This window comes from Pteropus alecto, unplaced genomic scaffold, assembly GCF_000325575.1.
Source record: "Pteropus alecto unplaced genomic scaffold, ASM32557v1 scaffold45, whole genome shotgun sequence".
Taxonomy (NCBI): domain Eukaryota; kingdom Metazoa; phylum Chordata; class Mammalia; order Chiroptera; family Pteropodidae; genus Pteropus; species Pteropus alecto.
In genome coordinates, this window is record NW_006442491.1 from 22,711,620 (window position 1) to 22,728,787 (window position 17,168).

The 17,168-nt window shown below is 37.3% G+C and overlaps 1 protein-coding gene and 2 pseudogenes across 2 annotated transcripts in view; 2 read left to right on the forward strand and 1 right to left on the reverse strand.

Annotated features, from left to right (window-relative positions):
* On the forward strand, positions 1–115 carry LOC112471173 (annotated as a pseudogene).
* A 9,024-nt stretch (positions 116–9,139) lies between these two features.
* Positions 9,140–9,258, forward strand: LOC112471243 (annotated as a pseudogene).
* Positions 9,259–10,513: 1,255 nt separating this feature from the next.
* The window catches only part of RBL1 (RB transcriptional corepressor like 1), a 53,446-nt gene continuing 46,791 nt past the window's right edge, over positions 10,514–17,168 (reverse strand). For both annotated transcript variants that reach the window (XM_006921794.3, XM_006921793.3), the window contains exons 20-22: positions 15,448–15,596; positions 14,054–14,218; positions 10,514–12,307 (exon numbers count right to left, since the gene is read on the reverse strand). In XM_006921794.3, coding sequence (XP_006921856.1) covers positions 12,137–12,307; positions 14,054–14,218; positions 15,448–15,596 — 485 coding nt within the window. In that variant the 3' untranslated portion in view covers positions 10,514–12,136. The remainder of the gene's footprint in view (positions 12,308–14,053; positions 14,219–15,447; positions 15,597–17,168) is intronic.

The window sequence follows — 17,168 nt, forward strand, 5'->3', positions numbered from 1 at the left end:
ACGGCCATGCCACCTTGAACATGCCAGATCTCGTCTGATCTCGGAAGCTAAACAGGGTCGGGCCTGGTTAGTACTTGGATGGGAGACCACCTAGGAAGACAAGGTGCTGTAGGCGTAAAAACTAAAACAAACAAAAAAAAGGATCGTAAGCTGACAAGTTCCTTGCAATCCGTGAGGTCAACCAAGGGTTTCCTCGCCTAAAAAAAATAAATAAAAGGAAATGTTAAAGGGACTTCTTTAAGAAGAAGAAGCAAATAAGATCAACACTATGAATAATAAAATGGCAATAATTACTTACCTATCAATGATTACTTTAAATGTAAATAGATTAAATTAACATTATTCAGCCATTAAAAAGAATGAAATCTTGCCTTTTGCAACAACATAGATGGACTTAGAGGATATTATACTAAGTGAAATAAGTCAGACAAAGACAAAGACCATATAATTTCAGTTATATGTGGAATCTGAAAAACAAAATAAACAAACAAACAAAACAGAAACAAATTCATAGATAAAGAGAATATTTTGATGGTTGCCAGATGGAGGTGGAATGGGAGAGATGGATGAAAAGAGAAAAGGGATAAAAATGTGCAAATTGCCTGTTATAAAAACAGTCATGGGATATAAAATACAGCATGGGGAATAGTCAACAATATAGTAACTATGTATGGTGTTGGATGGGTACTAGACTTATCAGGGTGATTGCTTCATAAATTATATAAATGTCTAATCACTATGTTGTACACCTGAAACTAATACAATATTGTATGTCAGATATAATTGAAAAAAAATTTAAATTATTTTTAAAAATTCCAATAAAGGGCATCCTACAATGTTCCTGACCAATACTCTTCAGAACTGTCAATGTCATCAAAAACAAGAGTCTGAGAAACTATCACAGTCAAGAGGAGCCTAAGAAAACATGATGACTAAATATAACATGGGACAGAACAGAAAAAAGAAATTAGGTAAAGACTGAGGAAATATGAGTAAAGTATGGACTTTAATTCTTTTTGGACTTTAATAATAATGTATCGTTATTGGTTCATAAGTTGTAACAAATATACCTTACTAATGTAAGCTGTTAATAACAGGGGAACTGGGTGTTAAATTAATGAGAACTCTGTACTATCCTTATTTTTCTGTAAATCTGAAACTGTTCTAAAAAGTAAAGTTTATTTAAAATATTTCTATGAAACCAATAAATACGTGCAGTTGAATCTAAAAAAAAAAGAAAGAAAGAAAAAGGTGATTGACCACCACAGATATCTGGGCTTCCATAAAGGTCTAAGGAAGATTATGCTAATTGCTGTGGGGTTCTGCAAATCTTTGAGAAATAATACAAACTTCCCTCAGTTCTTCAAACCTCAAGCAGAATTCCTCTGATTAACATGTCAACATGTAAGACTAGGCAGGAGCTATTATTCTAAAGGCAATGAGGATAAAACAGGCTTGAACAAGATGGAATCAGAGATACCAGACCAAACATTTCATTCTATTACACTAACGCTCTTAGGCAGTCACAGGCCATCCCATCCTAGAGTTTAGCTTATCGTGACTCTCTATAAGTGGCTCTGTGTTTATGGTGGGGTGACCATGTATTTGGGGGTAGGGATGCTCTAACACATAAGACAGTGGCTAGACTTTATGGGCTGGGGTATCCTGGGTAAAAAAATAGCTTATGGATCTTTTTAGAATTCATTGCTAAGAGCCAATCTCAACTCATATTTCAAACATAGCATTGTCACCTAAATTCAAATGGTAGTTACATCGGTCAGTCTTATTCCAACATAGATTTGCTTGAGAGCCCCTTAGCTACAATTTTAAAAAAAGCAGAGTGGGTGGGGATTTGCCATTACTATGGTTAGCTATCTTAAAGTCGTTAGGGGATAAGCTTTAGTTCGAAGCCAGTACCATGGACAGACCTTGGGTCTTTGATGAAAATACTCAGCCATTTGATTAACTAACCCAAAAACTCACCTTGTCTTTGTACTTCTAGCTACATGAGCCAATAAACTTCCTTAGTTTTTAAGCCAGCGTGAGCCGAATTTTCTTTTGTGTGGGTGTTTTGAATTTTTAGATTTTCTCTCATTTCTAGCTGATAAACAACATCCCTGATACACTTCACAACTTCAGTATCTGCCATGGCTCTCTCAGATATCCAGTGTTACCTGGCTGATTTTTTTCCTTGTAGTGGTATTTGTGTCCAATCCAATCTAGTCTGATCCATCATTACTTATGTAGGGAGGAGGCAAGGGACCTAGTGTTAAATCAAGCTACATTCAAAGACTGCAATATGCTGATCAGCCCTGTAGCCAGGCCAGTAGGACACCTACTGAACAAAGGAAGATTTCTGCTGGGATTGCTAACAACCCATTTCCCTCACCTGTGAAGGGGAAACAGGAAAAACAGAGCCATCAAGTGGCTGCCCTATACAAAATAAAAGAATTCATTCTCTATGGCTAAAACAAGGGGGAACCTGTAGATTAAAGACTGGGAACTGCCAGCAGGACTTTCGAGCTACATATTCTTACTTTCTTGCACTACATACTCTTATCCTTTCTTACTGTATGCCGTATCAAAGGAGATGGGTAAACTAAGTCTTTAAACTGTAAGGCACAGGAACTAAAGAATAATACATGAACTGAATTCCCTGAACACTGGGGGTCCTTCTCAATGCCTTTCTCTCCATTTCTCTCACTGTCTTTACTCTGTCCCTCTCAGTGCCTTTACTCTGTCTCTTTCACTGTCCTCGTCTCTATTGTCTCTGTCCCTCTGAGCCTCTCTTTGGCTCTCTCATTCTCTGCCTCTGAGAGGAGACCGCGCTCTGTCTATGGCGTATTAGTTACCCCTTCTCCAGAAAACTTTCTTTTCGATTCAGATTTTGGCGTGTGTTTGAATTCTTTCTACATCTTCTGCCAAAAACCTCTCTTCTTCTCTCGGTGCAAGGCTTGGTCTCCCCCAACTCGGGGGTTTTTGCCCTGTCCTGCATCACCACTGTCCCTAGTGAATACAACTGTCAGCCAAATTCACAAAGATTCTTTTCTCTGAGAAATTCCTTGCCATTCATTGAGTGGACCCCACAGTGTTATGGACTGAATTGTGTCATTGTGTTCCCCTTCCCACTGAGTTATGTGCCAAAGCCCTACCCTCCAAAGTGACTGTATTTGGAGACAGGGACTTTAAAGAGACGATTAAGGTTAAATGAGGTCATGTGGGCGGGGCCCTAATCCAACAAACAGGACTGTAATCCTTATAAGAGACAACAGAGCTCTCTCCTTTTCCCTGTCTGTACACAGAGGAAAGGCCATGTGAGGACACAGCAAGAAGGTGACCATCTGGAAGTCGAGAAGGGAGGTCTTACCATAAACCAACTGTGCTGGCACCTTGATCTTTAACTACCAGTGTTGACTGTGAGAAAATAAATTTCCATTGTTTAAGCCACTCAGTCTGTAGTATTTTGTTAAGGCAGCCCTAGCAGATTAAGACTCACAGCCAACATGTTTGTATTCCCGCGCTGATTGCCTAAAGTTGGACATTTTGATTTAGTCGTTCCTAATCTTCATGCCCCAGGCTTCTGATGGCCACAGAGTTGGTTATTACCAAGAACCCCTGTGCTATTGGATATCACGTATTATAAAGTCTCACACATACTCCGAGTGTGCTATCGTTATTGACAACGTACATATCATTCAAGTGTTACAGAAGCCTTCTATTATTTTTCTATGTTCCTTCCTCAGAGTTAAATATCTTATTTACATAGTGATCTTTCTCATTTAAAAATTTGACCTTCATCTCAAGGAGAAGGTCTGAAGGTGCTCCTGTGCTCCGGACTTGTTAATCACTGTGATTAACAAGAAAAATATTTTCAGAATTTCTAAAAAGGTGGAGCTTAGAGCCAGTAACCTGGATGGGTCTCGAGAATTTGTCTTTGGAGTTGCATTTGCAGAACAAGCATATTATATTTACCTATTTTGTGAGTTAAAGCCGACCAATAAGTAGAGTAGTGTTTAAGATTCTCTTATTTGCCTTTTTTGCAAGACTGAAAACCTCAATTTATCCCTACAGAAGAGCTGTGTCATTTACACTTGAGGTGACTGCAGGGAAGTGAACTTCCCTGATCTAATACGTTCTGAGTATCAGGGGAAAAATCGGCACTAGATTCTGAGGAAGAGGAGAACTGTGTTCCTTGGGGACGGGTGAATCCTCAGGGCATTGATGGAAAGTGATGCTAAGCCTTCTAAGGTAGGAAGTTTATGGAAGGCACAGTAAAGGCAAGGAACTTAGGGTTCCCAGGAAGCATCTGGGAGATGTTAACCTAAATTGTCAGGATGCAAAACTCGTGCAAAGAAAAGGAAAAGTGTTTATTTGGTATTAAAAGAAACTGCAATCAGAGCAAACCCAAACAATGTCCTGCTGGGAAACAATAGCCAGATGTTTTTAAAGGCAAAAAGGGGAGGTTTGCGTAAGTTATTCACAAAGAATTTTAATTGGTGCTGGCAATGGAAAATTAAGCTTGGCTAAATACAAATGATTAATAGGGGCTACCACTAAGTAAAAGTCCATCCCTGTGACAAGTTGCAGATGTTCTTGTTCTGGAATTTTATGGTTGTGCCTAGGTCAAAATTTTATGTTCCATCTGGTGAAGATCTACATAAGACCCACTTCCTTAAAGGTCTCCTAGCCCCATTTTAAGCCTTTTAAATTACTCCATTTTATTTCACATTTCACAGAGGATTTGGAAGAGAAGGATCGAGTAAAGGGAGAAGATTGTCATTGGAACACGGAAATCTTTCAACAAGCTGAGTTCCTTCTGTGTATGACAGGATTGGGAAGATCTCCAAAAACAACAAATGTGAATGCTTTCAAGGCAAAGGAAGAGAGAAGCTTGAGGAATAAGACAGGCTGGATTTCACGAAATAAGCCTGGGAAAGTTTTGTAAATCTGAGTAACCCTGAGATTATTATCTAAAAATGCATCAGAGTTTACAGACTAAAAATTGGGCTGGTATCCACTGACGATGAATAAACGAAATGTGATACACACACATACACACAATGGAATATTATTCAGACTTAAAAGGAAATCCTGACTTGCTACAACATGAATGAACCCTAAGGCCATTATGCTAAGTGACATAGGCCAGTCGTAGAAGGACAAATACCATGTGTTTTCACTTACCTGAGGTATCTAGAGTAGTCAGTCTCATAGACAATAGACTGGTTGGTTGCCAGGGGCTGGGGAAAGAGGAAAAGAGAAGTGGTTTGACAGGTATAGAGTTTCAGTTCTGCAAGAAGAAAATGTTCTGGAGATTGGTTGCACAACAATGTGAATATAGTTAATCACTGAACTGTATACTTAAAAATGGTCAGTTTTTACCTGTGTTTTAACAGTATAATGTAGGACTTAATAGATGAATATTTGTCTTCAGTCTCTGCTCAGATATTGATGTGTAGCATTTTTTTGCTGCTTTCCTCTTAATCTGTCATAATCTGGTGTTATAAATGTTCAACAATAAATTTGGTGAACAAGAAAAATGGTTAAATGGTGAATTTTATGTTACATATATTTTATCACACAAAACCCTCAACTTCACCGACTTAAAAAAATTGGGCTATGGAACTAGAATGCTTGGATTTAAATTGTGTGACCTTGGGCAAGTTACTTAAAATCTCTAAGCTTTAATTTCCTCTTCTATAAAACAGTTTTATTGTAGGGTTTTATGAGAATTGAGTCTGACACATAGAAAATACTCAACACAAGATGGGTGAAGGTGGGGGAAGGAATTAAGAGGTACAAATTAGTAGTTACAAAATAGTCATGGGGATGTAAAGTATAGCATAGGGAATATAGTCAATAATATTGTAATAACTATGTATGGGGTAAGATGGGGACTAGATTTATCGGGGTGATTACTTCATAAGTTTTATAGATGTCTAATCACTATGTTATACACCCGAAACTAATAGAATATTGTCTGTCAACTGTAATTGAAAAATAAAAAATTATTTAAAAAACAAAAAAGAAAATGCTCAACATAAGTGAGATATAATTATTATAAAAAGCATCGCTAAGCCTCATTCGACTCATTAATTCAACAAATGTCAAGCTTATAATTCCTTCAGTGTATCATTCTACACTCCGAGAAAATCACAGAGAAAAAAGTACCACCTATATGGAGCTTATATATATATGCAATTACTAAGTTATTAGTGATGAATGCAGATAATACTTGAGTAGATTTTTAAGTGCTGGGGAGAAAAATAAAACTAGCTAAGAGAATAGGAAAGACTGGGCTGGTCTAAGACGTGCCATGATGTGAAACTTGAGCAGAGACCCAAATGAATGAAGGGAGCCTATGTGGTACTCCATTATGTGATGAATATCCTTAGTATTTGAACAACTCTGCATCATAATGTTATAAGTGATGCCTGATTCTTAACTTTGCAAACATTAGATTCACTAAACAACATTTATTTCAAATGCCAATATCTGAAACAAATTCAACCTTCCTCCAAAAAAAAAAAAAAAAACCCACCCCAAACCCTTTAAATCTTTCTTTCTTTGATGATAAAATAATATAAATAATGGTACATTCAGACACTGGAACACAAGCATTAGAATTGTCCAGAGAAGTATAATTTAGATATTACAACGATGACTCTGATATATTAAGTGATATATATGATTCATTTTTACCTAAAAAATTTATAACATATGCATTGAAAAAAGTCTAGGAAGATTCACATCAAGAGGTGGCTGTGATGTGGAGCAAATGGAACTCTTACACACTACTGATGGGAACAGAAAATGGTTCACTTTGAAAAAGGACATGGCAATTATCTTATGAAATTCAACATATGCTTACCATTTGGCCCAGCCATCCAGCTAAAGAGGGAATAAAAGAGAAATAAAAATATATGTTCAAAGACTTGCATGCAAATGTTCATGGTTATTAATAGACCAAAATTTGAAAAAACCCAAATGCCCATCACTGGTGAATGAAAATTGTGGTATACCCATTGTATGGAAATTACTCATCAATAAAAAGAAATATTTACACATACAACACGAATCTCAGAAACATTATACTAAGTGGCAGAACTCAGATACAAAAGACTACATACTGTGCGTACATACACTTGTATATAAAATTCTAGAAAAGGCAAAACTAAACTGACAAAAAGCAGACCAATAGTCGCCTGGGGGTGTAGTGGGGAGGATGTGGGGGAGGAAGAGAAGATCCAAAGGCACAAGAAAACTTTTTAAAGTGATGGAAATGTTCTCTACATGGATTGTGGTGGTAGTTATATAACTCTATACAATTACTAAAATTCATCAAACTTTACATTAAGGTGCACTTTATTCTATGTAGATCATACCTCAGTAAAGCTGGAAAAAGTCATCATAGTATGCAATTTAAGAGGTGCACAATTTCCTTCATGTGAAAAATAATTGTACTAAAGAATTTTAAAAAAATTTAAAGGTGACCTGAGTGGTGGGAATGTAGTTTTTATTTTTTGATTCTATATATTCTATTTTTTTCTACAATGATGTTATTTTCTATAATAAATCAATTATTTCCCGAAGTGTTGATGACTTAACTGAGGTAAGTAAATAGTGAAGTCTTCCTTCGTTTGGTGGTACAGAGTCAGGGAGGATATTTGAACCTGGCCATTCACACTCTTGGCCATTATACTCCTCTGCTGGACTCTAGGCTAGTACTTTCTGAACTTCCCTGATCAGAACAGCCTGGGATACTTAACAAAACTGTTTGTGCACCACGCTGTTGAATCTCATCGGTTAATAAGTCCTCAAAGGTGACTCTTACCATTGGGAAATTTGATGAAACCACTGCCTAGATATAGGATCTAAAACCTCAGGAGTTATTTTCTTCTCTTAATATATTGAGTCTGTCACTGATGCCAAATAATCTTACTTGTGTATTAGTCACCCGGCCTGGAATCTATTACCATTAATCTTTCCTGGAAAGTCATCTTCCTTAAGAAGTCAACCCTGTCTGGGAACCCATACGGCCCGAGTTAGATGATCCTCTGTACTTCTTCTTCTGGCCCCACTACCAGTATCTTAAAGTGTATAGTGCTTCTTGCCTAGGTGTTTACTTAATTCAAGGACTGGCAGTACTGACACTTAGGGCTGGATAATTCTTTGTCATGGGGGCCTGGCTGTCCTGTGCATTGTAGAATATTTAGCACTATCCCTGGCTTCTACCCACTGGATGCCAGTAGCAGCCCTCACTCCTACCCCCACCCAGTTGTGACAATGAAAACAGCAAAAATGTCTCCAGTCATTGCCAAATGTCCAATAAGGGGGCAAAATTACCCTAAGTTAAGAATGACTAACCTAATTTCTCATCTATCAGTCTAACCGTCTTCTATTTCATCCTCTGCACATCTTCCAGATTTCTAAACTTTGCTATTCAAAGTGTAGTCCTTTGACTAGCAGCAATGGCATCATGTGGGAGTTTGTTAGAAAAGCAGAATCTTAGGCCTAACCCCAGATCTACTGAAGTAGACTGCGTTTTTAACACGATTAACAAACCCAGGTGATTTTTTTTTTTTAGGTGAGACAACCCTTGGTTGACTTCGCAGATTGCTAAGACCTTGTTAGCTTACAATCCCTTATTTTCAATTTTTTTTTTTTTTTTACGCCTACAGGACCTAGTCTTCCTAGGTGGTCTCCTATCCAAGTCTTAACCAGGCCGGACCCTGCGTAGCTTTCGAGATCAAAAAGGATCGGGCTTGTTCAGGGTGGCATGCCCCTAGACCCAGGTGCTTCTTAAATTCATTAAAGTTTGAGAAGCACTGCCAGGTCTCTAACTTGATCTGTGGGTGAAGATCACTTGGAACTGAGGTTAAAAACAAAATTCCTAGGTACTTTCCCTGGTGATTATCATTCCATTAGTCAAGGTTTGGGCCTAGGAATCTGTATTGTTAATATGTATCTCAAGTAATCCTTATCCTTGGACAAGTTAAGGAATTGCTGCTCTAAAATAAATATCAAATTTTGTCATTAGCCACTGAAAATTACAACCTCTTTAGTGAATCTCCGTGGCCTATGGCAGTGGTTCTCAACCTTAGGTGCTCACCTAGGGAGTATTTAAAAATCCTGATGCAACTATAGTCGTGCCACCTTGAACGTGCTTGATCTCGTCTGATCTTGGAAGCTAAGCAGGGTCAGGCCTGGTTAGTACTCAGATGGGAGACCACCTAGGAATACCAGGTGCTGTGGGTGTTAAAAAATTAAAAAAAGGAAAATCCTGATGCTAAACAGTTCCCCAAACCAATTAAATCAGAAATCTCTGGGGGAGGGACTCATCCATGGATGTGTTTTTCAAAGATCCCAAGTTGTAGCCAATGTTGAGAACCAGTGGAAATGATCAAGCCTAAGTTCCTTAACATGGCTTAGAAAGCCCATCTGTGGAAGGCCCTAACTACCTTTCCAGCCCTACTTTGCATCACACTTTTGCTTATGTACACTACACTTCAGCCTTACTAAGGGACCTGCAATTCCCAAACCTACAGTACCTTCATGCTTCTGGGCCTTTGCACGGGTTGTGTTCTCTGAATACTTTTATTGCCTTGGCAAAGTTGTTCATCCCTAAGGACTAAATTACCATTTAGTTTCCTTTTCAGGTGAGTTTAGATTCCCAGAAACACCCAGTCAGAGTGAATCATTCCCTCTTCGGTGCTCACGCCATTGCTCTATTAAATACAGAAAAAGAGCATGCAGCTCTAGTACTACATTTATCACATTATATTAATGGGCTACAATTATTATATCTTGAGGACAGGACTTCTGCCTGGTTCATGTTTATATATCTAGCACCTAGCAAAGGGCCAAGAACAGAGTGGGCAGCTAATATTGTTTGTTGTGTTAGTGAAAATACTGCAAAGGACACCCCCCCAAAAAAGAAATATTTTTTCTTTTTTAAAAAACCTGATTTAATATAATCTAACCAAATAAAAATTTTAATTAGAAAAAATGTTTTAAGCTGTGAGTTTCATCTGGAGAAATATACTTGAAAGAAATATACTTTAAAAATATACTTTTTACTCCTGAGAGTAAAAAACCTTTTCCTTAATTCAATATAATTTGGTCCACGTATTCATTCTAAGACCTTGAAACAATCCTGTTTCTTTGTATGTGTCTAAGGCATTTTTTAAATTGAGGTGAATTCACCTATCATGAAACTAACCATTTAAAGTGTAAAATTCAGGGTCATTTAGTAAATTCATAATGTTATGCAACCACTACCTATATTAAGTTCTAAAATATTTCCATCGCCCCAAAAGGAAACCCCTGTACTCATGAAGCAGGCATTCACTCCCCCATTCTCCTCAGTCCACGGAAAACACCAGGAACATTAACTTTTAAGTTACATTAAATATTTAAAAGATATTAAGTAGATATTTAAAGAGATGTAGATTCTAGATGGCTGTAGAATTGCTTCTAGCCACATAGAAAAGAGCACAAATATAGTCTTTTCAATAATCTCGAAAATTCCAATGGTTTATTAATAATTTTACATACATTAATATCATCTTGAAAACTGATTTAAAAAAAGGCCAGAGTTTCTTATATAGTCAATGTACAAATGCTCACTTATATTTGCACATCAATAATGAAGATGAAAATGACACAATACTTAAAGGTACATAAAAATATATACAAGGACTCAAGACACATTTGATGTTATTTGGCTTATATGTGTAGATACTACACACGAAAAAAGTGGATGTAATTTACAGATCAAAATCACATTTTTCCTTACAATTTAAAAATAAAATTCATGACAATTACTAATTTACAGCCAAGAATTAGATTAATTCAAATTAGCCAGGGTTAGACATAAGTTAAACACTTTGCATTTTAAAAAATAAGATTTTCAGTCAAAATATATACATTTGATAACTTTTTCTCAAAAATAATTAAGAATGGCTTATCCATGTCCTTCCAGATTCTGAAAACACAATAGAAAAAGTGAATATTGAACAGCTGACTTTTTTGGAAAGCTGCACCCCCTACGTAGTACTGGAAAATATCCGTAAGGGCCCCAGAGCTCAGATCCTAATGGGAAACTCACAACGCACCAATAATACTGAGAACAAAGAGGGGGAAGTAATATATACTGATATACACCATAAGGTATGCGGATATTAATGTGGTTTTGAAAAAGGTTTAACTATTCTCAGGGACTCAACTAGACAATGAGAATGACTAATCTTATGATGACCTCAAATCAGTATCTCACACATTATCATGCTGCTACCCAACTAACAGGAAATTTGATTTCTAATAGCTCTTATCTGAATTTTATTCTATTGGCTTGAGAAGCAGCTTCCTGTTTTGAGAATTATATATAATTCTCAAATATAATATAGTCATGTATAATTAAGTTAATGGTTCAGAAAAATAAAATGATAGTAGTTTTAAAAAGGAGCAAATACCCCTTTTATTAGGTTGTGACACCAGGCTAAGAAGGCTTACGGTTGGAAAGCAAAGAGTGGTGGGTAGTGCATGGGCTGAGGTACAAATCTGCATATACTCAAAGAGAGGAAGGGCAGGAGAAGGGATCTAGATAACCCAGAACGGTAGTGGCACCTGGATGTGGAGTTGCCACAGTGGGTCAGAGGCAGGCTGGTGCATCATCCTCTGACCCACGTGCTATGGGAACCAAATCCTACTCAACATTAAATTGAGAACACAAATATCTCAAAGTGCACTTACCAAAAATAGGTTATTTATCCTCATATTACAAAACACAGGAGACATTTGATTATTTTAAAAAGTAAGCTAAAAAATTAAGAGGTTTCTTCTTACTTCATCTTAAAAACTAACCCAAGGAACAAACGTTTAAAAAATTCTAGTACTGTTAATATGTTTAAAAGGCACTTAAAACATTCCTTTTCAATCTAACTGAAAATACATCTCTATCAACTACATTTTGGATAAATGTAAAAAAAAGGGCATCATTTTGGTGTAATTTTTAAGATTCAGTGATAGTTATCATCTATAGGGCTGAAAGTTTTGAAGGATAGAGCAAAACAATCTGAAAGTGCTTTCTGCAAAACGACCTCAAAGTGCTTTTATTACAGAAACAGGAAGGGCACTAATGATTTGCCCTTTCACTGACAACATCCTGTAGTCTTTTAAGTAAAATATCATCATTTTCTTGACAGAGGCGTTTGGCAGGGGATTCTGTATCACCATCAATGGCTATCGCTCGCTTCTTGGTTTTCTGTTCACCTTGCCTTATCATGTTGTTGATATCTTTCAAACTCTGCAAAAATAGAGGACACGTGTGAGTAAAAGGGGAAAAGGGGGAAATGGCAGCAAAGAACTAAGCGAACTGCTTTTTCCTGCTCTCTATCCTCTTTCCAAAGCTAAATACTGGGGTAGAGATTATTTTTTGAATCAAGGCTGACCTAATAAGGGTAATTAGAACTAATCTTTTCAGGTGGTTTTAAATATTGGGTTTACCTTAGAGCAGCAGTTCTCAAAATGTGGAAACCAGACCAGATGCAGCAAAAGCACCTAAGAACTTATTAGGAATACAAACTCTCAGGCCTCACCCTATACCTACTGAATCAAACACTTTTGGGGTGGGGCCCAGCAATCTATGTTTTATCTAGCCCTCCAGGTGATTCTAATGCTCCTTAAAGTTTGAGAACCTCTTCCTGGAGCAAACTTTAATGTGCCTACTATGCATCTGGGGATCTTGTTAAAATGCAGATTTAGATTCAGTAGGGCTGGTGTGAGGCCTGAGAGTCTGCATTTCTATAATGCTCCCAGGTGATGCTGATGTTGCTGGTCTGTAAACCACACTCTTGGTAGCAAGGCCTTACAGAAGTGTTTCCTGAAGGCTGTGTTTCATAGTCATCAACCTTTTTGGCACCAGGGACCAGTGCTCCTATGAGAATCTGATGCCTGATGATCTGAGGTGGAGCTGAGGCGGTGGTGCTAGTGCTGGGGAGTGGCTGCAAATACAGATGAAGCTTTGCTCACTCACTAGCTGCTCACCTCCTCCTGTGTGGCCCAGTTCCTAACAGGCCAAGGATTGGTATCAGCTATGGCCTGGAGGTTGGGGAACTCTGGTCTAAAGAAACTGCCTGCCAGAGCTTTCAGATTCGGTAGGTCTACGGGATAGATATCTGTGTTCAACAAGATCCCCAACTGCTTCTAAACTATGGTTTTGAAATTACTGCCTTAGAGGCCGATTGCTCCCATTTTTTATTTCAGGCAAGAATCTCTTCTAAACATCCTTATAGGAAATCAACTTCTATGAGGAAGAAATGCAAGCTGTGAGGTGCTACATCTCAGTCAGCTTTGTTTGCTAAGTAGAGTAAGAACTCAACAGATGTTTATGGAACTGAAGGAGAAACAAATGAGTTAAGGAGCTGCCATTGTATTTGGACTGAGTTACAATTTGTCCAGTTACTATAATTTCTTCCAGTTGGTAAGTGATTCTGGCTTCTGGAGACATACTGAACACATCTGCTTGATAGCCCATGAAATATCTGAAAACAGCAATCATGTCCTGTCACATCTTCACCACTGTACAGGAATAAAGCTAGAGATGACCACAGAGTTGTCTGTGTAAATAAGAGGAGGCTTCTGTCTTTAGACTTTTTACTATCCTTGTTGCCATCCACCAAATAAACTCTCTTTCAAGGCCTTTCTTTAAACTTAATGTTCCCCATGTCTGACCACTTGTAGCTGTTGCCTAGTTACTAGTCCCTTCTCAAAATCATGCTTGAGATGGGAGACACCGGTCTCTTGCAGTGAACACTCCCAATACCGTATCAATAGTAATGGATTAAACTACGCCAACTGAATACACTGCTCTTGATCACAGGAAACTTGTCATAGTTAACAGTTCATATTTATTAGTAGTAACTGCAAAAAAAAAAAAAAAAAAGATAAAGAAAAAAAGAACAAGATTAAAGATAAATAACTGGTAATATGAAATCCAATTTTTAACACATGCACATAAGTTGTTCTGGAGTAAAGTTTGTGTGCACCTTACCTTAGAGGGGCTGCCATTGAATTTATACAGCAGAGCACTCCTGGGTGTAAGGCCTGACCCATTCTTGTGTGGGGAAACATAAACAGAGTGCTGCTGGGAAATGCGGCGTGGTGAGCCTGGCTGTTGCTTAATATGAGGAAAAGGAGAAAGAGGTGGAGCTTCCATCTGAAACAACCCAAAAGTAAGTTTTAAGATAAAAGTTTTTGTTCTCTTTTTAAATTCCACCATATTTTTATTCTTATTGGCATCTCCTAGTTAGAAGTCAGTTATTTATAGCTGAAAAATAGCAAAGCAATGGTCCATTGTCCTTCACGGGTAACATAGCAGAAGCAGTAAGCCAGGAGCATAGGAACCTCACACCCATACTCAGAAAGTAGGGGCAAAGAGTAATCAATGTCCCAACATTTGCAATAAGAATCTCTCTCCACGTACATATACCCAGAACCAAAAATGTAGCAAAGAAGAAAAAAAGAGGCAGAGAATTCTATGAGTCAGTGGGATGAATCCAACATGGAACAAATCTGTTAATGAAATGGTTAAGATTTTATATTGAAATGCAAAAGATTTAGAAATAGAGTTAGGTCAGCAAGGACTGTACTTTTCTTTAATTGTCTATATGATGTTTCCAATCTAAGAATAAATGAAGATGGCTCCTTAATTATTATTTCTTTACTTAAAGCTAATAAAACTAATTGCCTGATGATAGAGATATTCACAGTATGATGAGAGGTAGAACTGATGGAAAAGGATGAGCAGTCATGGCCTCTGAGGATGGATAGTCACACACATCATATCCTTTGAAAGGAATGAGAGAAATGTAGAGAGACCCACGGATAAACATATGTGGCTACTGGCTGGATGGAGCTTCTACTAGGTCCTGCTTTCTTATAACTAAAGTCTGGTCTACTGGGAACCAACTCAGTTTATATACTGGTAATACTACTTTTACAGGCCTGCTTGTACTGCCAAATCTAGGGTCTGCATAAAAATTTCTTCGTGCTGCCTCTATTTATAATTCAGGTCTATTTATTTTCTTTTCTCTTTATCTTGAGAAAAACGTTCATCTTATAAATGTTAACAACTGAAATCAAAAACAAGAGAAAAAATTCACAGAATAAATTTTTTTTTTCGTTTTTCTGTGTTCCCATCTAGTCCTTGCCCATATGGATACATAATTTCTAACAACATCATCACAGTATGGATAAAATTTCCATGATTTCCTCTGGTCTCTGTTGTATCATAGCCTTAATCACTCTCTAATGAATTGTATATTTTCTCTCATATATATAATGCATGAGAGGCTTTAACTCCGAAATACTTATCTAGTAAAATAAACTCACAGCAGCCCAACTATGACTATAGATATTAATAAAGAAGCAAAATATAAAACATACCATATGGTCCTGATTTGACAAGTCATATTTCAATGCAAATGACTTCACTCTTCCTACATAGACTGTATTGTAAAATTTGATAAGATCACCTCTTTCCTCTCTCACTGGTCCACTGGAACAGTCAGGTGTTTTTATAGCTTCTTCTAAGTCTGTTAAAAGAATTCAGTGTTGTCATAGATGTATTTTAATATAAGCTGTTGATACGAATTTCAACTCTCTACAACATAAAAAAAATCAAATAAATCTTTATGTAAAGCAATTATATATAGTACTTATATAGTACTTTTTCCTCTAGATACCACTTCAGCAAGAATGTTTCACAACCATATCTTTTGAGCTCACTGTCACTGGTGGCCCTTAGAGGGGCACCAGCCCTGGGTTGGGGTTTAGCTAAATTAAGCTCCAGAGTATGGGTGGCAGTGGCAAACACTGAGATTCACATAACAAAAGGGTCTGCAAATATTCATACTGGCTCCTTGTTTTGTTGACTCTAAAAGGTAAGGAAGAAGCAAGATGAATTGCCTGTGTTTATTCTTCTGCAAATACACGGCAGGGGATGGCAGATGACAGGTGTTCCCATGCACAACAGGAACCTTATTGCTCAGTTTATAGCTAACATCCTTAGTTGTTAAGTGACAGCTTGCTCCAAGGTACTTTCCTATTTATTGGTGTAACTCTGGGATAGCTTGTGACACGAAGCAAAACTTTATTCTACTCTTTTTGGAAACATCACAAACCACTGTCTACTTGTACACGCAAGAATCATTTGCTTATAGGAGCTAAGAAAATCACTGGCATTTAAAAAAATTAGCATATACTAAAAAATTTTTGTACAGCAAAGGAAACCATCAACAAAACAAAAAGACAACTGACTGGGAGAAGATATTCGCTAATGATACATCTCATAAAGGGTTAATACCCAAAATTGATAAAGAACTTATACAACTCAACAACAAAAAAACAAACAATCCAATTAAAAAATGGGCAGAAGACCTGAACGGATACTTCTCCAAAGAGGAAATACAGATGGCTAACAGACATATGAAAAGATGCTCAAGGTCGCTAATCATCAGAGAAAAGCAAATTAAAACCACAGTGTCACCTCACACCTGTCAGAATGGCTATCATCAATAAATCAAAAAACAGCAAGTGTTGGCGAGGATGTGGAGAAAAGGGAACCCTCATACATTTTTGGTGGGATTGCAAATTGGTACAGCCACTATGGAAAACAGTATGAAGGTTTCTCAAAAAATTACAAACGGATATACCTTTTGACCCAGCAATTGCACTTCTGGGTATTTATCCGAAGAAAACCAAAGCAATAATTCATAAAGATCTATGCACTCCAATATTCATAGCAGCACATTTACAATAGCCAACTTATGGAAGTAACCTAAACGCCTATCAACAGATGATTGGATAAAGAAATTATGGTTCATATATACAATGGAATATCACTCAGCCATTAAAAAAAATGAAATCCTACCATTTGCAACGACATGGAGGGACCTAGAGGTTATTATGCTGAGTGAAATAAGTCAGACAGAGAAAGATAAATACCATATGATTTCACTTAAATGTGGAACAAAAAGAACAAACTAATCAAAAACAGGCTCACAAATATAGTGGACAATTTAGTGATGGTCAGAGGGGAGGTTAGGAGGCTGGGAGAATGGGGTGAAGGGTTAAAAAATTACAAATTAGTAGTTGATAGTTGGGCC